General features: G+C 38.4%; 1 protein-coding gene across 2 annotated transcripts in view; it reads left to right on the forward strand.

Moving 5' to 3' along the window:
* Nucleotides 1–23,832, forward strand: part of LOC145686650 (X-linked retinitis pigmentosa GTPase regulator-like) — a 328,222-nt gene that overhangs the window by 73,684 nt on the left and 230,706 nt on the right. For both annotated transcript variants that reach the window (XM_081760131.1, XM_081760132.1), the window contains exon 2: nt 9,714–9,839. In XM_081760131.1, coding sequence (XP_081616257.1) covers nt 9,714–9,839 — 126 coding nt within the window. The remainder of the gene's footprint in view (nt 1–9,713; nt 9,840–23,832) is intronic.

A 23,832-nucleotide genomic window follows, 5' to 3' on the forward strand; every position in this document is an offset into this window, starting at 1 on the left:
GTCACATTACACGGGTATAGAAGAAAGAAAATAGGAATATATAAAAAGGTTCATCGCTCTTATTTATTGCCTAGGATATTAAGAATACGCTACACGAGTTATTCAAAGTGACCTTCTCTGGTTTTTACGTGGGGAGCGAGGGGGCTCAGTGGTAAAGTGCTTACCTCTGGTGATGGGGTCCCTGTTTCGATCTCCGACTAAGTAAGTTTGTGGCGGACAATATCGTGTCTATGGGTTTTCTGGAGTGCTCACTTTTCCTCCCATATTATCATTCCACCAATTCTTCCATCATTGCCCTAATCATCGTCTCCCATAGCATAAAGGGCATAATCATGGGACATTAAACTGAAAGATTTCTGGCTTTCACGCATGCCTTCAAACGACGTGGTTGTGACTACGTATGATACCCAGGTCTAAATTGTTCATTGTTCTTTGCAGAATTTAGACTATCCAAATATCGATGTGTTAAAGAGCAGACTTCAGTGGGGACTATTTCTCAAAGCTGCTCAGTGGTAGAGTGTTCACCTCTGGTGTTTGGGGTCCCGGGTTCGATCCCAGCCCCCGCCAAGTGAACTTTGTGATGGACAAACACCGTGGGCGTGGGTTTTCTCGGGGTTCTCCCGTTTCCTCCCACTTTCTTCATTCCACCATTTCATTCATTACTCATCATCACCGTCCGTGGAACGTAAAACTCACAGATTTCATTTCATTTTTTTTCATCATCACCGTCTCCTTTAGCCTAACCGGCATAACCGTCGGACGTAAACCTAAAAAATTTCATTTCATTTTCATTTTCATTTCTCAAAGCTGACAATACTTGTTCATAGATTTATGATACTAGTATAAACATACGAGTGTTTTTTTTTTTTTTTTTTTTCTCCTGGAACATAGAAGATAAGAGTAAAATATTAGCTACAAGTCTGTGGACTGGTGTTACAAGAGCATGCGACTTTCTTTATCAGTGATTTTGTTTCACAAAACACTAGTCATTGTGTCGCAATAAGCTTGTAATTTATTAGTAAATATCCACAAGAGATTGGAGATTTGTACCGCGTTTGTATTACTTCACAAGTATAAACATCTCGACTCTTCTGTTTAAATAATTAAGGAAAAGAGTGTGAAACCGAGTACAGGAAAAAAGTCCATGGATTGGTCTAATACTGCCAATGAAGGAGGAGGGGGGAGTTAAGTTAATTCTAAGCAAAAATGGAAGTATACATCCCAAGGAAAGCGTTCAAGAAATATAATATTTATATTTTTGAACATTTAATTTCCATTTGGACTTTCTTCATCGCGTTTGCCTATGAGTTTTTAAAACATTTTAGTACATTCTCTTTAATATGACGAAGTAATTGGAATTTAATATTAGTTAAAATATATGTATATTATTCCTTATTTACATACTATAATAAATTACTGTAATGGGCCAATATATGTCCCAAATATAGGAATAATTTCAACGAGTGTCATGAGCCTGGCACGCCTGCACTATTTTTTCCCATTCATTTACTTTTTTCCCATTCATTTACTTTATCTTTCTGTGTCAAATTACTACCAAACTAAATATTTTATGTTTCTCTTATCACATTCAGAATATTTAATTTCATTTATGTCGCCATTATTTCCATTGAGTTAAATAGCATTACAGAAAATAGCCAAACTGACAATACCATAAGTACTTGGTTTTCTACATATTTGTTAACTGACTTGTAGATTTGATACTGACTAATGAAAACTTTGTCCTGTTCACGAGTTTTGTTAAACTTCTGAGAAACAGAAATTGCAAGAATTTGTGAAATTCACTCATGACTTGTAGCTTGTGAAGCATGACACAAATAGTTTTGAGAAATAGGCCCCAGAACATCCCACAGTTTGTAATCCAACGGATGCAAATTGGGAGTTCAGAATGACAGTCTTTATGCTCAGTGAACTCGGGAACGTTGCCCTTAAGCTATTATTACATATGTCCAGCACGATGGGTAGATGCGGGGTCATGCTGGAACACCCAATATTAATTTCAGAACATAGTCTGGTTAAGTGGTAATTATTTGTAACATTCGCCATTTGTTTTGAAACTTTTACCATAAAAATATATTTCTGTTGCACAACGATTCGACATTCCCCAAACACACCATGACAGATAAGGGATGATGATGTCCCTGAGCACGAAGAACAACCTGACGAGCTTCCTTACTGCTATGGGCGTACTCCCCGTCATTTTCTTTGTTTAGTTGCATCTCGACTAAAGTTCATTCAAGGAACGTTCAGTACCTCATGTAAACAAATACACGTGGTGGTCGTTTAATTTTATTGGTTAATGAGCCTTGCCGCATTCATGCGGCAGAAGAAAATAGTCCATTGTCAAGTAAGCTGTTTTTAAATGTTTTTTGTTGCTTATAAGGCTCATTACCAGAAATACAACTTACTTACAGTGAAAGAACAGAAACAACACTCTATGTAAGAACTAAATTGAATTAATGCAATAAAAGAGAATACGCATGCGTAGAAACTGGGTTTGGCCCACCTTATGCGCGAATCACAGTTTACAATATGGCTGCGTGCGAGGAACGCCGACAGGGTACAAGCACGTGCTTCTCGAAAGAAGCGGTGACCGATAGCCAATCATCCGATGACTGGCGGAATAATACCATTCTACAATGTTTACATCAGGATCAGAAGGTTCGTTGAATGAATAGTATGTAAACTTTCTCATCTGTAAAGAGAATGTTCTTGTGCTCATTGTGCTCATGCCAACGAAAGAGGTTCTTCGGTCTTTCTAGCCTAATTGTTTTCAGCCCCTGTAATGCAGCTGACTAGCGCTCCGACGGTAGGTCTGCAGTACTAGACCCTAGACCAGCGTTTCCCAATCTTTTTCAACTTGCGGCACACATATTTATTATTATTATTATTATTACCCAAAACAGTTGTTATACGGAAGGAAAAGATGCAGTGAACCACAGCTCAGTAACTCATTGTTTTCAGAAATTTCGTGCAGATTGTAAAAATGTCGAAGATCAGCCAAGGTCTGGCCGCCCCATGATTTCTAGATCATACTACACACGATTGAGGAAAACCCATCCACCAGCACACGACGATTGACAAAGGAATTCTACATGTCTCGTCACTAGAGCAGAGATGGAGTGGGTCAGGTGGGTCAAGTTTTCAGAGTGGGTCAGTGGGTCGTGGGTCAACAGCATGTGACCCACCACCCACCGTGACCCACTGTGACCCACCACCCACCATGACCCACTGCGACCCACCACCCACCGTGACCCACTGCGACCCACCGACTCAGTATGATCTACCGACGCTCTCTGCTCACTGCATTGTAGAGAGTATCTTCTGAAGACTGGTAAATTTGTCTCCGTTTTACTTTCAAGACCTTCATTTCCCTTTCTTTTCCACTTGTTTCTGTCTACTTACCTGAGGTGAGTATATCTAACCAAATGAAAAAAGAACTTCAGGCACTTTTGAATATTAATATTTTTAATAGTAATAATAGCAATAGGACTTACACTACAACTTGGCTTTCGAGACCTGTGAGTTTTAGAGCTAACTGCTGGAAAAAATACATTTTTGAATCACTGTAATATATAAAAAATTGAATGTAACTATGTGTGCCTGATCATCACGGTCAAGTTGCAAAGTCAAATGAAATTACTTTTGGTATATAGTTCGGCCTTAATCCAAATTGGGATGTTATATTGCTTTTATTATAATGCATAATATCCTAAGGAGGTAGTGAGGAACCAAATTTTTGCGAAAAAAAATGAGTATCTCGCAAGCCGTTAAACTTACGGAGCTGAAATTCAGTGTATTAACTCTTTATTGAAAATAAACAGAATGTGTCCTAGCATTTTTTAAAATTCTCTTTATGTGGGGGAGGGGCACTTTCTATATATGAAAAATTGGTAGGGAGTTGGTTTGTAAAAATTAGGGTTGGGCACGAGCAAGTTCGAGCGAGTTTTCTTTGAAACTCGACTCGACTCGAGAACTCGGCTCGAAAAATTTTTCCTCCAACTCGACTCGAATTTGGTTCGAGTTTCGAGTCGAGTCGAGCAAAAAAGAGCCAAATCGAGCCTAATCGTGTGTGTAGTTCAAGTACTCTCTTCAAGTATCATACGTACACAATACAGTTATTATCAATGACACTACTACTGCTTCTTCTTCTTCTTCTTCTTCTTCTTCTTCTTCTTCTTCTTCTTCTTATTATTATTATTATTATTATTATTATTATTATTATTATTATTATTATTATTATTATAAGGACCGCCGTGGCTCATTGGTAGAGCGTTCACCTCTGGTACATGGATTCCCGGGTTCCATCTCTGCTCCCGCCAAGTGAACCTTGTGGTGGACGAACACCGTGTGCATGGGTTTTCTCGGGGCCCGCGCATTTCCTCCCACTTTCTTCATTCCACCATTTCATTCGTTTCTTATCATCCCCATCTCCTTTAGCCTAGCCGACATAAGACTGGGACGTAAAACTCAAAGATGTATTATTATTACAGCGTTTTTGCTTCTCAATCGGAAGGTCCCATGCTCGAATCTACTGAGGTTTTCCAGGGTTTTCCTTAGTTACACCAGGTCAATGTTGAGATGGTACCTTAAAATACAGACCCTGGCTGCCATCCTTCCACTTCATTTCCCAATGTTATTATTATTGTTGATTTGAGTGCTCCAGTGTAAAATGGCCTCTAAGATTGCATCTGGTAGCTTAGTAATAAATAAATAAATATATCTCTCGTTCACTTAATTCTGCAAAAGATGGGTGATGGTGGGCATGAAGTCATACGTTTCCAGGTACATACACACTTCCTCAGAGACCACCACTTTTACGATACTTTTTCGATACGAGACAGAAACAAACTTTGTCTCCTAATTGTCGTGGTCTGTATCTGAGTAACTTTAAGACACAATCTATGCTACATTCGCGAAGTGTTCTCTCGGTATTCGTGTAAAATCGATTCAAATGCGAAGTTCTCCGCGGCCCAATGCATATTGCACTAATTTTAACAGCCCATATGTAATTTGCATATTTATGGGCCTTCATATATCCGGAATTCAATCATACACTACTATAACGCTCGGGAACAAATATTTTTTACACTAGTTTCTTTAGATGGAACTGGACATGAATGTGGGTATATACAACAAAAAATTGGATTAAGTATTAGATCAAAGAATTGTTTTGAATGAATATTAGTCTAGTAGTACTTTACTGAGTCAATAAGCAGAACGATATGGAGGAGAGATTTGAATCGGATAAGCACAACAGTGGCTTGTGACTGAAGAAGACAAAATTATGTATGTAACACTGCTGTCAGAAATAAGATAAAGTATGAATAATGATAATATATTGTAGATATTCACTATTATTATTATTATTATTATTATTATTATTATTATTATTATTATTATTATTATTATTATTATTATTATTAATTTCAGCACGCAAAGTGTCACACATGTAAATATTTCATGAAAGCAGAGAAATGAACTTGTTTTTCCGATTGCCCTTGTAAATAGCTGTGGGATTCTTCCTGTTATTTGAGGAGTGTCTGCAAATTTTGACTACCATAGCTTTGCTCAAATAAATGACACACTGCCGCAGAAAAGTGACCTCTGATTACAGATTCCGTTTGGTGGTAACTTGTTTACTTGCAGAGTTGCAGGGCTGTTGAACAATAAACCACACGTGTTCAGTTGCAGTGCAGTCTAAATCTGTAAGAACGTTTGCCTCCAATGAATAAGATAAAAGAGAATTTCCGGCCATACAAAATACAGTATTAAGAAGCGAAGTCAGCACTTTATTTATCATGATATGAGAGGATTGAGCGAACATTATGATAATTGTCACTTCTGGTAAAATTAAATTATTAGGTGGATTGGTATTAAACCACAAGGGAAACTTGTTTGGTATGTGTCTTTGTATCGAATTGCATAGGAATGATGAACTTTCTTTTCATACTTACTCGAAAGTTAGAAAATGTGGCATGCCATTATGTTTCCACGAGCTGCCAATATTATATAAATTACATTGTTATCCAGAATAGGCTTTTTGCAAATATTGGTATCCTTTCACTATTAATAATGAAAATATTGGTGTTCTGGGCCAGCTTAAGAACCAGTAAATAATAATAATAATAATAATATGTAGAAACTAGATGACAATTATTCTTCTCGTAAGAAATTCTAAATATGAGGAATTAAAAATACCATAGGAAAATTACACAGCTAAAGACAATATTGGAATATTACGAAAGAGTATTATGAAGATAATTTAAAGTTAAGTATGATTTCGTCACTAGATTTTTTTTATAATGATACTAATTGATACTAACAGAAAAACAGACTAATAAAGCAATATGCTAATACTGAAAAATTAGTAATTTCACCATATAGCCTATGATAAGATATTCAGAAAAGTGTTCAATTTTGAATTATCCCTTTTATTAATCATTCATAATGGGAGCCATTTCAACACAGCTATTCACAGTCACATATATATAAAGACAAAGAGATTTAATGTTGATAATTATGGTTGGAGGGGTTATTCGAGATATTTATGATAAAATATTGGAAAATATGGTAAATTTTACGTATTAATTAATTAATTACGAATATTCATAATGTGAGAGCTGCTTCAACACGGCTATAGCATAAAGGTGTATACCAGGAGATAAATTGATACCCACATCAATTTGATTAAAGAGGGGTTACATGAGACACATCATGTATAGGCCTATATCCATCTTAGAATACCCCGGCAACCCTGTTATTTTTCTGTTCTGGAGTTAGTAGTTATCTGAATCACCGCGGTGCTCTGCCCGGGTTTAGGGTTGTCAACGGATCGAGTGGCTCGGCTCACAGTTCATCTACTATCGAGCCGAACCGAGAAATGATTTGAGTCAACACCTCACCTAACCGAGACGGCAAAAACCGATGGCTCACCTGAGCCCAACCGAACCGATTCGGTGGCTCATCCCGAACGAGTCGGCTCAGGCCATCGGCTCAATTGAACCGAGCCGATGGCTCATCCCAACCGAGCCGGCTCGAGCTGTTTGCTCAGTTGAACCGAGCTGAGCCCGTTGACATCACTACCCGAGTTGGGCTTCTGCTTAGGTTCAGAAATACGACCGTGCAGGTCTCATCCTTGATGGTAAAAACTACAGTATATACATATATTGGTGCTCACGACATTTGAGACTGTCCTTTTATTTAAAAAAAAAAATCTATTGTGGTCTCGTTATCGAGACGAGATGAGATGCAAGCAGTGTCTCCTCTCGTGAGCAACACTAAAAGCATTCCACAGTACGGCTTACATTTTTCATGGCTTTCGCTTTCCAGTTTAATCAGGCCATGATTTCAAAACGAGCTAAAACGAGCGAGCCATGTATCAAACTCGACTCGACTCGAAACTCGATCTCAAAAACAGTAACTCGGCTCGAAACTCGACTCGAGAAAACTACCTTTGACACGGCTCGAAACTCGACTCGAATTCGAGTCGAGTTTCAGCCGACTCGTGCCCATCCCTAGTAAAAATGATCGAAAACGATCGATGTTATTTAAGAAAAAAAATCAGAAACAAAAAAAAAAATCCAGTGCTTGGCTTTATATATCCATTGCTTTCTGTTATAATAATTGATAAAGCTTATGTTTATTATATGGAGCGCTTACAGCACAGGACAATCAACCCTTAAAGTTGTGAGAAAAATAGGCATAAAGTTTGAAATTTCAAGTTTGGATTGTACGCATAATTGTATGGAAAATTTTACACTTTTTTTCCCTTTACGTTGGTCTACTTACTTTGATTTGGAACTTTCAAATTTCATCCTTTTTTCCACTGAAAAGTATTGATAATTCAACAAGGAAATAATTATATTATGATAATTTAATTGAAATTCATCGTAATTTGGCCCATGGCTAACAGCAGTGTGGTAATTGAAGGGGGAGAAGGGGAGAAATTCCCATTCACCTCTGAACACTTTCCAGGAACCTCGTTCCCTTTCGCTATCTAGAGAGGGGAGGGAACTTGGTAATGGCATCAAATCTTCATGTGTAATTACAAAAATTAAATTTATAAACGAATAAGAAATCATCAGTTTATCAAGCTTTAATTGATAATTTATTCACAAGATTCCCTATCAAAGGCGTGGTAGATTAAGTTTCTGTTCTACATGGGTCGACATTGCCAACTGACATGGTCGATATGGAAAAGATGTATGGTGATTGAGAGATGATACTTTTTGCTGAGTATTTCAAACTTGACCAAGAAAAATTGTTATCAGACTTAAGTCTAACAAGCAGATTGTCGATGAGAAGTTGCAGAAATCGGGTAGAAGTATTATCAATTTCCACGACAGAGTGCGAACGGGGATTTTCCCTTATGAATTTACAGATAACTGATATTAGAAATAGACTAAGTGCTCAAACATTGTCTAACTTGTTGCTCATCAATGTTAATGGCCCACCGCTAGACAAGCTCGAAATAGACGAGCTATTTATTTCTTGGCTGAAGGATGGACATCATTCCGCTGCGGACGATTTACCACGAAAAAGTTACCAACAGGAAATAAACCCGATTTCAGATTTGTTTTAAGATGGAAATTACGAGTTACGGAAAATGTATACTTGTAGTGAACCTTGTGGTGGACGAACACCGTGTGCGTGGGTTTTCTCGGGGTTCTCCCGTTTCCTCCTACTTTCTTCATTCCACCATTTCATTCATTACTCATCATCACCGTCTCCTTTAACCTAACCGGCATAATCGTGGGACGTAAAACTCAAAGATTTCATTTTTTTTATTTTTTCCAAACAATTTGAGCGAATTTATGCTGTTTAGCGTTCCTTTTAACAGCAAGACTGTTTTAAACTTTTTGTTCTGTAATTTTCCAAGAACAATCTTTAAAGTGGAAGCTAGGATTATGAAATATTGAAGCAGTGATGAAACGAATCTGATGAAGAGAATACTGTTGAAGTTCCTTATGGCCTATCATCAAACCTTGCCTTCGGTGTAATAAAATTGAATTTGATTTTATGTAGCGCTGACCCATTGTCGTGAGAGCAAATGAGCAAGTACTTGAAGAAAGAAGTAATGGACTGGGTTAAGATAGGTTGACAAAATGGACTTGGCTGCCCATGCATTAATCAGTTCGCTATGTGGTCGACTACAGGTTTATTTAAGTTGCAATATCGCAGTTATTGTATGCAGATAAAATTTGAAATCCGGAATTTCTTTTTAAGCAAACTACTCTCAATCTTAATTTAAACATAATTTGATACTGGGATTTTTCATGGAAGGCACAGTGGCTCAGTGGTAGCGTGCTCACCTCTGGTCCAATGGGTCTCCATTTCGGTCCTCAGTTATGCGAACTTGTGGTGGACATCATGATGTTCGTGGGTTTTCCCAGGGTTCTCTCATTTCCACCCCCATTTTCATCTCACCAATTACATAATCATCCATTTACAGTAATCCTATGTTCAGAGGAGGCAAAAGGACATAACCGTGGGACTCGAAACTAGAAATTTCATTTAATTTCATTTGAGAATTTTCTTGAACATAATAGCCTATACCGAAACATGCAGAAAGTATGTTTGTATATTTTAACCTTAATAAGCCAGAGCTAAACCAGCACATTATTGTACAATTTGATTGATATTGAAAATAAAAGCTGTTGAAATATAGAGCTTGTCATTTATTTATCTTTCAGATACTGGTGCTGTATTTACATTTGGGAAAAGCCGATTTGCGGACAATGTATCTAGTAGATTTTTTATCAAGAATGATCCGGTGGTGGAAATCGCATGCGGAGATGAACACACAGCGCTTATTTGTGGTAAGTAAATGATTCTGTTTTCACATTTACACGGCAAGAAATAACAGTTGTGTGTCTATAGTACTTATATAAGACGCGATTGAATTAATTACACTAATCCTGTACTCAGTTGTTGGTAAATAACAGAACAGTGGAAATCTTGTGATTATGTTTTTGTGTGGTCTAACAATGAGCTATTACTAAAGTCTACATTTTTGTGTAATTCCATATACTAAACTTATTACTGGAGAGAGAATTTGTGCTGTGGACATTTTGCTGTTTGGAAAAATCACTCTTATTTATAGTTAAATATTACATTTCATCATTTTACCTCTCGAGCCGGGAGTTAAATTACCCATCAGCCGCTGCGAGAGACGGTAATTTTAAATCACCCAAACAGCCATTTTCGCATAATGTCACAAAATTGAACATAATTTTATGCTATAACAAGGAAAACTAACAGTTTGCAGCACATTGCAGTGTACTCTTGAGTGACGTGCGTTTTCGTTCATGTGGGAAAACAACAAATGGCAGAATATGCATAATTTCGCCAGTACTACACGGGACGTATACATGTACGCGTACATTAGTTTGCCTTTTAGAAGCGCTATGAGGGTCCATACACATGTACGTCGAACTAGCTTGAGCAGTTAAAGACAGAATTGCCGGTCTCTTGTGCTGCTTATGATTGCACTAAAAGATTTTAAAAAACACTGTATTAAAATTACATGGTACTGAATATAGTATTATTTGCAATTTAATAAGTTTTGTATTTTAAGGATAGTCAGGATCAATAGCGAGAGTAGTTGAGAAGCTGACATTTGATGTCTAATCTGGAGATCCTTGGTTTGAATTCCTAATTGACTTTCTGACTCGTGTTCCTCCAGAGCATTACTCATTCTCACGTGGCGATGACTGTGGTAATACCTTTAATAGGTAGATCCTGACTGACTTCCTTCAAAATTTTATTTCTTCGTGTTCTTAATGCAAAATGGCCTTTTAGCTGTGTCTAAGAATACTAAATATGTAAATTACAAAACTACTGAACCGATTTGGAAATAGTTCTGATTAAACTGATTGCCGATAGCTCTTTCACCACTGGAAACTACTTCCTTCGGACGCTTACAGGTTTCATACCATCATGGTTTTTGAGTTCAGGGAAGTGACCGGTACTATAAAATGTGGAAGATGTGCGAAGAATAATGATTTATTTATTTATTGACGAATTATTTCCTTACGATTTTTTTTTTATTTAATTGCTCTCTGCAACCATCCAGTTTTGTGACTAGTAAGAACAGTAAAACGAACTATGTCTGTTCTTTGCAAAAATGCATCTGTGATACAAGCAGGTATATTAAAACACATTTCAGGAGAACCTCACGATTAGCCCTATCATAAATAATAGCCATGTATTTCAAACTTGCAAGAAAGTGTTTGTTTATTTGCTTGGTAAAATTATAAAAAGCTTCTCTTAACTAGTGAGAGAGCGCTCTGATTTATTAAAAATGCATTGTACCGATGAACTGTATATTCAGTCCAATTGAGTAAACCATAGGTATTGCATTGAGTCTAGGGTTATCAGACGTCTGTATATGTCGGAACATCTTTTTCCTTTAACTTTCTCGATTTGTTTCTAACTAGGTCGAAACTTGAAGTGTCCCGCTTTATTTCTGTTGGCAAACATATAACTTATACGCAGAGTGTGATCACCGGGGGAATGAGGAGGATTTTCCCCTCTGTCACATCTTGATATTTTTCAAAGAAATTAACTAAATCATCCCTGCCGGGATACTTGATCTCCCCCGCCCCTCCAACCATGTTTAGTGATAAAAGTTTTGAGTCTATTAATTTCCACACTTTTTGTTGTTTTATGTAATTTTAATCTGCTAGCTGTATTCCGAATGAAAGCATATGAGCTATTTATTTTTGGCTTCTAATTTTATACTCACAGCTACTACAATATATACATTTTCGCCATCGCCCAGTTTAACTATTTTATTGTGGCTAAAGCTGTCACTTGTAATCGTACCTTCGTACGCTTCAGATCATCATCGGAGATGAATTTGGATGACGACATTATATAAGGTAACCAAGAAAGTTCTGCGGTTATTCACTCACCACCTTCGAACATCGATATGTCACCTAAGATGTACCTGGAAGTTTAAAAATAGTCCCCATCAGCATCGACAGCCTTCTGCCAACGTTCTGGAAGGCCATGGATTCCATCGCGGTAAAACTTGTCCGGGAATGGGCAATAGTGTTACCCATCCAAGGCGTAGAATGGTGTCCTGGGTCATCTTAGCCACGTGGGGCTTAGCGTTGTCCTATAACAGGAGGACCTCTTCGCGATTCAGAAGGGCCGGCTACGGCTCAACTGCTGACAGTACACAATTCCATTGATGCTATGACCAGCTGGTAGCAGTTTCCGATGCACAATGCCGCGAACAGTTCTCCAAACACACAGGAGGGCCATCTTCTGGTGCAGTGCTGGTTTTGGCTCTTTTGGAACCAGTTCATGGAATGCAAACCAACAGGGTTGGCTGGTTTAAACCAAGGTGGTTTAAACCATGGTTTAAACCAAGGTTTAAACCAGCTGGTTTTTTCAAAAAAACCAACTGGTTTAAACCAAAAAACAAAAAATGTTCGTAAAAGTGTAAGTGTTTGTAAAATCTTGATGAACACACATTTGTGGGTTATCACGTTTCACTCCCGTATATTATTCGTATTATATCCAGACCTAAATTCCCCATTCATTACTCAAAAAGATTATACTACAAAAGCAACTTTTTTTTTATAAGTTTATAAATGTTTATTTTGTGATTTTTTGTAGTTATTATTGTTATGTAATTGCAATCGAAGAAAAATTCTAAATATTGTTTCGTTTCAATGTTTACTATTGATAAAATACATCGAAAATGCCGTACTTTTTGTGTGTGTGTGGAGGGGGGGGGGGTCATACAGACCTCACGAGAGGCCTTTAGTGAAATAAGTATCTTTGGTATCTATTTATGTATAAATGAGTCTGAGCCAAAGTGGACTCAAATAATTCGTATCTTTATTCACTTTTCTTATTGATATGCAGATTAAGTCGATGTATTTCTTTAATTTGGACCAATAAAAGTCGTTATTAACTAACTTGAACTAAATTAGTTCTTCTGTACTCCGTACTACTTTGAAATTGTTCATATGTAATTCTGTGTAATGGTTTCACTTGTGCAACTGTTTATCTTTTTGTCCTTCTGAAATGACTCTTGACAATTATATTAAGAAGGATGTAAAGATCAGTACAACGTTTTTTTTATCAGGATTCCTTCGTGAGTGAGTCGGCAGATGTATCGCATTTGTGGCCAATTAGTCCTGGTTCCGAGTTCAAATGGAGGACAATTTCTCTCGGATGTAACTCGAGAAGCGGTTTTTATTCCATTTTAAGCTTATGTGACCCCTTCCAGCATAACTCGGTTGTCGCATAATAACATCAAAGCGAAACAAACTTATTTCTGTCCATATATGATATGAATATATAGAGCAAATTATTTAAACCATAAAAACCTGGTTTAAACCAAAAAAACCTGGTTTAAACCAAAAAAACCGGTTTATTTGGTTTTTTTAATAAAAACCATGGTTTTTGCCAACCCTGCTAACCAATGATGACAGCGCCGTGGAGGTTCGTACAGGACCCACTTCTTATCACATGTCAACACCCTGTCCGGAAATGGCTCCTTCCTACGACGAGACAGCAAAGAAACACAGGTGTCTGCTCGCGTAGCCTTCTGGCCCGGAGTCAAATCATGTGGGACTCATCGATTCACCCCGTAGTGCTTCCCAAGTTGATGGAGGTGCAGCCGAATGGTTTCTCCACTCTCACTGAATTGTAGTCCCAGTTCCTCACATGTCTGGCTACTGTTCGCCTCAATTGCTGCCTGAAAATCTTCATTTTGTATATGTGTTGGTCTTTAGGCACGTAGTGCATCTTAGAGTGTTTCGTCACCGTCCTTAAACTTGTTAAACCACCGCTGCACTGTCCACGTAGTCATGACACCCTCAGCAAAGGCCTGGCATATCTTCTGTCCCGCTGCAGCGGCTTTTGACCCCAGTTTGAACTCGTACAGCATACACACCCTTATGACGCTCTGTGGAAGTCCCATGTTTACTCTGTCCTTACGCAAGTTCACGGTGTAACTAAACTGCCACAACTAGGTAGTACTTGGATATACCCACACCAACAACCGACCTTCGTCTTATCTCCATTCGCATTCAACTCACAGTGTAAATGCCAATTGAACACAGACCTCCACAAAAAGCAAGAGAACTCTTTTGTTCACATTTGTACTAACTACTATAACGAAGTTATGCAAGGATTTGCAAACATCTTACATTGTGCATATCCAATGTATGATACTTTCAATCCTATACACAAAGACATTCAGAAAGGTTAGATGCGAGTGTCGCAATGTTAGAGCGCTTACTTGTGTTTTGCACTTACCTGGTTCAATCCACGGCCAAGAAAGTTTGGTGGACAACACGAGTCAGTGTGTTTTCTTGGGATACTCTCGTTTTCTCCCACAATCTCATCCCGCCAATTCTTTCATCATCACTCACTTGCCTTAATCATCCGTCTCCCTTAGACTAAAGGACATAATCGTGAGACGTTAAACCGAAAGATTTCATTTCATTTATTCAAATCGAAGTTGTTTTTTTCAAAGGTATATGTGAACCCTATCTATGAGTGCCTTCATTCTTGTAAGTCGTCCATTATTTGGGAAACAACTTAGCAACGAAACAACATTTTGAGTACATGAGATTTTAATATTTTTTAAAAAATCAGTATTTTAGATGAGACCGAGACTCGATGCGGTCTCTTCCCGACTTGTAAATCTTTCTTCTGGTTGGTCTCGTCGCGAAACCAGGACAGTGCCATCCATATCACATTCCAGATTATTCTAGTATTTTTTTAGATTACTTCATCCTAATGCTCATGTTCCTTTCAAGAGGCAACATAAATGGAAAATAAGACAACAAATTGATATTCGATAATTATTATACCAGGCAGTCAAAAAGTTGCAGGAATTTTGTAGTTTTGGCATTTATGACGTAATCGCAATGAATCTTGTACAGTGTAGTTCTTAGTTGTCTACCTAGGTAATTATGGATTTGACAAGTGTGAACAGGTCATAACAGGCAATGTAGGAGAAGTGAAGTTGGACGGAGGAGTGTGTGATGATTTGTTGGGGCAATATCGGAAGAAATCGCTTCAGAAACTTGGATAGCCTTAAAACAGTGTAAGGTAACAATGTTTTAAGAGTCTTCATCCCGGCGAAATTAAAATATCGCTAATTTTACAGTAATTATGTGATATCTTCAAATAGATAAAAGATAATCGAAATGAGGAACACGAGCGCCCTAGACAAGAATATTTTACATGAGAAACCGTTATCACGACTCACTTATCTGCTTTCGATTTCGAGCCATTTTGAAAATCGGCATTTATTTTCGCGTTTCTAGGAACAGCTGAAAACGAAAGCCACTAGGTGACTTGTGATAACGGTACCTCACGCAAAATATTATTGTCTAGGGCGCTCTTGTTCCATATTTCAATTATCTTTTATCTATTTGAAGATATCACATAATTACTGTAAAATTAGCGGTATTTTAATTTCTCCAGGATGAAGACTCTTTAAGGAAAAACTGGCCTCAAAGGTACCCGTTTCGCCACCGTAGAGACATCTAAACCAAACGTGACGGCTGAACTTCGGAAGATACCAAACGAGGACTTTCGTCTGTGTTTCCAGCAATGGCAAGAGCAGTGAAGCAAGTTTGTATGTTCCAAAGATGCCTATGTTGAAGACGATTAAGTAAATATGTACGTACTTATATTTTGGCAATAAAGACTTGCAACAACATTCCAGGAACTTTTTTTTTTTTTACCGTCCTTGTATTATATGATAATAATAAAAAGGGATATGTCTCACTTAAAGCTTTTAGCAAATTATGTCGACCGAAAGGGAGAGAAGTGTGACGTGAACATCGATTAATAAACTTATTTCGTTTCTTGTTGCAAAATGAGGCCACAGAAACCATTTATAAAACTGCATGATGGATGATAGACTGATTCATTGAGCGTTTGCTCTAATTTTCGTTCTAGTGACCATTAGGACTCTTTATTTCTTTGCTTGCTTCTTCTGTACATTTCACTAATAGGAAGAAAGTAAGCGTGATAAATTCGTCTGAAAACGTTTATTATTCTATGTTCCTGTCATACCTGTCTTCCTCTTATGTTTTTTTTTCTTTTTTCTTTTTTTTTCAAAGCTTGATTGGACGTTTTATGAAACAACATAACTTTTGCTTGTTTGTTTCGCACTGGTATAATTATTCACATACACTTATATTTGGAAGGATGTATCTTAGCAATAGTAGCTATATTTAATTTTTTGTTAAAAATTTAAACAATTCCGCTCAATAAATGCGCATTGCTTCTCATTAAAAACTCATAGGCAGTGTAGTAACGGTAGGGGTAGACTCATCATCATTATCATAGGCATTCTGCTATTATTGGCAGGTCACTTGCTGTAACTGAGAAGCTTTCATACACCACGGTCTTCCGCTAACCTCTTCGTCTTCATGTACGTTTTTTTTTTGGTTTGTTTTGATATCGTTCATTAATTGCAGTCTTCGTCCCCTCCCTCTTTCCTGCCACCATACCCTCTAAAACATCCCTCATGATACAGTTCCTTCTTAGCCAATGTCCCGACTAGTTTCTCTTCCTCTTCCTAATAATATCTAAAATTGTTCTTTTCTCCCCCACCATTTCTAACACCCTCTTATTCGTTTTCAGCTCGACCCAGCTAATTCTCTCCATTCTTCTCCACACTCACATTTCGGAAACCGTGTCGTTTTTCATCATTTTTGCATAATGTCCATATTTCTGACCCATACAGCACAATACTCCACACGAAGGGTCTTTTTCTCAGCTCTTTGTTCAAGGTCCCACAAAATAGTGTTTTCTTTCGCCTTCCTATTCTTGCTTTTATTTCATATTCATACTTCATTATAATCACTAATAATACCACCCAGGTATCGAAAATTAGTCGCCACTTCTATTTGCTCCCCTCCTACTTCTGTATTTGACACCGACCACTTCGTTCCTATTACCATGGCTTTTGTCTTTCTCACATTTATATTCATCCCTGGAACTTATTTCTCTTCCTAAAGCAGTTATACGTTATCAGTTTAATTTGCATTATCTATATTTTTATCCACTCCAGGATTCCAGGTCGAGTTCCAAGACAGTGTCCCTTTAAAAATAAGAGAAACTGGATTAATTCATTTCTAGGTCCCAGGAACTGGATTTTTCAAAATGAGTTTAATAGAAAATACCCCCTGTTTTAAGGTAAAATATTAATAAATAATACATTTATTACTTTTGTATTTCGAATAAAAGTGTAAAGTAATAAAATATAACAACTTGTATATGAAAAATAGCACAAAAGAGGCACAAAGCATAAAATTAGCAATGAAAATCACAGTAGATGGTTTCACCACAGCTTCTGACAACGAACTGAACGACAAGTATATGGATAGTCCGAACGCGTTCGGGAAACGTTCACATAAACACTTACAACAACGTGCTGGGCATTCGAATTCCCGTAATTCTGGGGGAAGCACTGTATAATTTAAACTTGGTACCAATATACAGTATATTTACGATTATCCGAGGTCATCAGGACCGAGGCTACCTCGGATAACACGGAGGGGAAATTCATTTTGAAGTTATTTTATAACTAGACCTTTCTAAATAAGTAAATAAATTTAAAACACGTTTGTTATCAATACATCGAGTCCCGCGCTCGTCGCTGGGGGTGTGGTAAGAGGGTAGTCAATCATCATCCTTCAGATTTGCCTAACTTACTCATCGCAAGGTCACACAACCTCAACCGTCTACTGCGCTCAACGAGCCACGCGTAACCAAGCTGACAACTCCGCATAAACGTCACTATAACTTTTCGCGGGAAGGCAACGACGTTATACCTTCCGTACTATACAGATTGCAGAAGGATGGGATGTCTGTGACCGCACGAAAGGGCTCGAGAATGAACGAAAGAGTCCGAGCCTGAACGGAAATGTTGGATGTTACCCGAACACGTGTGTTCATTCCTCGTTGCCAGACAGCAGACGACTAGCAATGCAGACAAGACTTGTATGTTTTCCATAAAGTAGAACTTTTATTATTATTATTATTATTATTATTATTATTATTATTATTATTATTATTACGAGTACAGTTTTGTATTGAAGCATAACATTACTATTGTGTGTTTATATCCAGTTATTACAGAATGAAATTCAATAAATTACAGTATAAATGTAAGAAAATTATATATCAGTTTAAGTTCATATAAAACAAGGTTTAACCTGTAATTCTTACGTTCAAGCTGAAAATAAAAATAAATATTTATAAATAATAACCACCTCGGATAACCCAGCGGCTCGAGTAACCGGGCTCGTTTAACCGAGAGTGTACTGTAGTTATAATTTACTTTCATTACTTCTGGGAGACCCAGGTTCGATTCCCGGCGGGAGCTCATGTGGTTCGGATTCCACGTTAATCAGTAGGTCCACGTCTCATATAGCCTCGCTGCTGAACGGGACGTTAAACTAAAATCAACTCAACTCAACTTTCATTACTTCAAATCAATTTAACTACAGCGGGCTTATTGTAATTCCTTACCAATCGATGTGTAAGGTTTCAGTATACGTATAATGAACTTATTTCCTTTCTACATTTTTTCTAACAGTTTTCTCCATATTTAATGCTGTGATGAGCTTTGGTACAGGTCAGACTGTTCTCGTAACGCAAGAGTGCGACCAAGAGAATGTTCCATTTTCTTTTCGACATTCAAAGGTTTGTTGATCATGAGCTCGCCCCCGAAAGGTGTAAATGACGAGTTTCCCTGATTATTTTTCGCTGTCAAGAACAACATCCTACTGTAACGTGCGGACAGTTAGCTCCTCAATAATAATATTACACTTCACCGAGTTCTCGTAACGTGTGAGTTTCTCGCTTACAACACCATTATCCGCCTTTACAACGGTCCTACCCACAAGATTTGCTCCCTTGGAATTACTTCATTCCCCAAAGATAACGCTCAGCTGAAGAGACATTGCTTTGACAGCATGGAGGAGAAGATTCAATGAGAATCGCATTAGAAGCGTAGCATGTGTCGAGAACAGGCCGTCAGTACGCGTTCTAATACTGACAACGGCGCTAGGAACGACATGTCACTTCACAAGAAAACTATTTTGAAGGAGATATTGTCCCAGCTTTAATGAAGTATATTTTAGTTTACAGGTCCAATCTCGAAATTTTGTAGTATATTGTCGTCGTAGATGAACTAGTTGGAATTATATTTGCTGTATGAAAACTTGTCGTAATCATAGAATTGTAATTTTGATTGAATATTCATAGTAGAAATACTTGGTAAATCCTGTTGCATTCAGCAAGACTTGTTTGAAGGGAAACTATTCAGTATGTTATTAGCGTGCATGGCTCCTCTTGTGGAAGCTAAGATTTAAATCTATAGAGCTCTTAACGGTGTGGGAAACATTGTATAGCTTTGCAGCTGCTGGTCCCGTAGCTTATTCACATCGCGTGCCAGTCCCTTTTCACTGATATTTTAATTGAATGAACAGAAGATATATATGTGTACTGACAAGGATGACCTAAAGACACGAAATCCAACAAGATGATGAAGCTACTGTGATTTAAGCACTGAATATGACAAATTCCCTTCATTGTTTGTTTTTATTTTGATTTGTGTCCTAGTTTCTTGTACAATTTGAAAATTAAATAATGTTAAACTTTTCCGACGCAGTGATTGTTACAACCATTTCAATTAAGTCAACTTTTTTTTTCTAACGTCGCGTTTTTTAGAATTAAGGTAGACCAGGAGTGGATGCGGCTAGTATTGATTAAGAGCTTCCATTTAACAGGCCTATAAACACTTTTCGTTATAGAGAATGGTTCCTAAAATCACTATATACAATTCTGTGAAGTATTGGTGGATTATTATTATTATTTGGTAATGTGACAAAATGCTAACTAAAGAAGAACGAATCGCCGGTATTTCTGCCCGTCTGCACGGAATGACGTATGCACAGTTGTGAATGACATTTCGCCCGTAGCTTGCAAAAATCCGGCCCCATGCGTTTTGCTATCAATAAATTCCAATAACCTTATCCAATACCAATATATTTCAGCATACCAATAAATTGCAGATGAAAATATTCCGGAGGATTGTCCATAACCAAGAAACCGTGACAAATGTAGAGGAAACGATCACACGTAACACAACTGCATCTACCAGGAGACTTGTAGGATGGAGCGTTTTGCACTTTTGTTGGAAATTCGATGACGGCTAGTGCGGTAAAGGTGCCATTAGTGACACCGACCTTACTGATTTTTTTGGACAACTTCTTACCCTGCCCCAACGGACTTAAAGTTTTATGTGTTTGGTTAGGCAACACGCACAACACCAATGACAGAAAAGCTACTTGTGGTCGTTTTTAGAGTTACCTGTGGAGACCTGCACGGGCTGGGCTCGGCCCGAAGCCCGGCCCGGCCCGCGGGCCGGGCTTGGGCGGACCGACTCTTTTATTTCTTTGGGCCGGGCCGGGCTTGGGCGGGCCGACACTGATTTCTCTTCAGGTCGGGCCGGGCTAGGGCCGATTAATTGCAATTCTTTAATAATTATTGACTTTTGTTAAACAGTAATTAGAATGAAGGCAAACGTTGAAGAAGTGTGCCCGTGAAAAATTTTACAAAATGAGACTTTTAAATTTTTTCGGGCCCGGGCCGGGCTTGGGCCAAGAATTGTAGAAAACTTATCGGGCCGGGCCGGGCTTGGGCCGAAAATCTCCAAAACTTTTCGGGCCCGGGCTGGGCCGGGCCTAGGTACATTCGGGCTGGATTGGGCTCGGGCCGAAAAATTCGGCCCGTGCAGGTCTCTAGTTACCTGATGGCTATAATACAATTATTTTATTAAAAGAAACTTGTAGCAATGCCAGTAAATAATTTTGAAATGTTTATGAGTCAAAGTACAGTCATATTAGCTCAGTTGTTGGAATTAATGTCCAAATTTTGTTTGGAATCCACGTTAACGATGGTTATAGGCATAGCTCTTGATATAACACGATTTGTTTTTGGCAACTCTTTGCTTGTTATGTACACCGACAGCAAATGCCATCTAGTGGCAGGCTAGACAACTTCGTGATTATTTACTTTGGCCACGCTCTTCGAGCGTCGTCGCAACGTCCGGCTCCGTCCAGAAGATTCGCGCACCTCCCGCTCGCCTCGTTAGCTCCAGAACCTACGCCGACGTTTCTAGAATAACTTATTCTCGCTCGAAGTTCGGCGGTGGTATAAGTATTGCGTACTTCGGCCAAACAATACAACAGGCCAGTTTATTGCAGCTTAAGCTTTAACTGTTCGCTACTATTTCTGTTAAGACAGAGAGTTTGTGCATTGTACTTAAAGTTACAGTCTTCTTAGTGCGATACGATTCAGAGACATTTTGTACACTTTGGTTTCCAAGTTCGGAAGCAATGAAACGCAAGATGAAGAAAAATCCTCATAGCAGACCAACACGGGAAAGTGTGAAACGAGGCTTATTTGGCACTCCAAGTGAAATGAGTAAAGTGCAGTTACCCACGTACGCTGACGTTATGCGACATTATCATTGGTTTGTGGTTTCAGAAAAGAGAGTTTTTGACATGCTGAAAACATTTTATAATAAGTGTCGCACCAAGGAAGAACATTTCAGTCGATAAGGACAAGAAGTAACACGTCGTGCAGGTTTTGTTGTACACGCGGAAAAGATCTCTCCGGCCCCATCAGAAAGAAATTAAAGGATTGTGAACGTTCACCGATCGTCTCCTTTACACCCATTCCCGTTGAATGGGTGTCTGAATTGGAAAAAACAGATGGTTTAAGCAGCGACCAGAATTATCTCTTTGAAATTTGTAAGGCTGTTGCTACAGGAATGTGTACTACCGATCTAGCAAACAGAAAACCAGGACCATTATCACATTCATGATGGCTTACATTGGCCTGTAGGATGCTTCACCACTAATCAGTAATGATAAACCTAGTTCAAGTTTGTGTCTACTTTGCCAGTACATTGTTAAAGTATATGCTCCCGTCTGGTTTTCAATACGGCGAAATCCTTCGTGCGAAATGGGCGCTATGCATCTGTTTAGCATAGTTAAGCTATCACGTTTTCTACCAGAAAATCTACAACACATAGTTCATTCTGTTTTACAAACAAACGAATACTACGCTCATCATGAAAACCTGCTGATAGCGATGACAGCAGATGAAAATCCGCATATTCGAACGTTAGGCTGGAGAAGGATTTAAAAAAAAAAGGTGCAGCCAGAAGACTCCGAGATCAAGCCACCCACGTGACTTCATTGTTTCGAAATTAAACTTTACAGCTGAAAATTACTACGACATGATTAATTGGCCTAAATGTCTAACAGAGCCGCCAATCACACGAAACATAACGGATCAACAGCTTGAAGAAAACATCCGAACTTCAGCTACTCTAACAATATTCCCTTGCCATAGTCCAGCTGTGGAACGCACATTAAAGCTGGCGTCCGAGGCAGCGTCGAAAAAGTGCGGCCAGAACGCAAGAGATATCTACGTTAGAGCCAAACTGAAGTCTAGAACAAGAATGCCCCGCTTCGAGACCAAGAAGAACTACGTGACCTAAGGTCAAATGTCAACGTATGCCTACTGGGTGGATGGGTGGGCGGAACTCGGTGTGCAACCACCTCCCCGTGGTGAGTTCTGGGTTATTTTGCGTACACAACAAAATAAGCGAAAAGTTGCACAAAGAAAATCGTGTTATATCAAGGGCTATGCCTATAATCATCGTTAACGTGGCATTCCAAACATAATCTGGACATTAATTCCAACAACTGAGCTAATATGACTGTACTTTGACTCATAAACATTTTATAATTATTTACTGGCATTGCTACAAGTTTCTTTTAATAAAGTAATTGTATTATAGCCATCAGGTAACTAAAAACGACCACAAGTAGCTTTTCTGTCATTGGTGTTGTGCGTATTGCCTAACCAAACACTTAAAAAAAACTTTAAGTCCGTTGGGGCAGGGTAAGGAGTTGTCCAAAAAAAATCAGTAAGGTCGGTGTCACTATTGGCACCTTTACCGCACTAGCCGTCATCGAATTTCCAACAAAAGTGCAAAACGCTCCACCCTACTTAACAAGGAAAGCATGTGTTGAGAACTCGCCGTGCAAACTACATCCTGGTTGTGCACAAACTTGAAACTGAGAACTATGCAGCTCGACAAGCTATGTGATCTGGGCACCGAAATAACTGCATGTGCGATTGGGGGTGACATGGTCAAAAATCTACAAACCCTTCATTTTTATAGAACAGATTGTCACTGGAAACACGTACTTCGATATGTTGTAACGATTTTTTGAGCTACAGGTGGTAGCTAATGGGATTATAGATGCTGTGTTTCAACAGAATAGTACACCACTCAATTTTCCTATTTTTAATTGGGACTACCTGAACCAAGCTTTTCCCTGAAATGGATTAATCGTGGCTCACTCAGGATGTGGGCTCCCCAGGATATAATGTTTTGAGATTAGGTATTTAGTCCTATTGTTTGTGATTTAAATTATTGAAAATCAGGTTGTTAATTCACCTTACCGTATGAAAGCATATGAACCATAATAAATTTCGTAAATATTTTCCGGTTTTCATGAAACGTTGTATTTTTATTATTTCTTTCAGGGTTCCCAATGGAGCTTATTACTTTTGACTCACATCATTCAAAGGCTAGAGGGCAAGTTCACCTCCCTTCCCAACTTTAAGATCATGTTCTGGGCTAACTTCCGTTTTTTTTTTCCCCCTCTGTTCGAACCTAATTTTCATGGTATAAAGCGTGCGTTTTCTATTAAACTTGAAAATTTCTCCTAT

This window comes from Thermobia domestica, chromosome 5, assembly GCF_964235325.1.
Source record: "Thermobia domestica chromosome 5, izTheDome1.hap1.1, whole genome shotgun sequence".
Lineage (NCBI taxonomy): Eukaryota > Metazoa > Arthropoda > Insecta > Zygentoma > Lepismatidae > Thermobia > Thermobia domestica.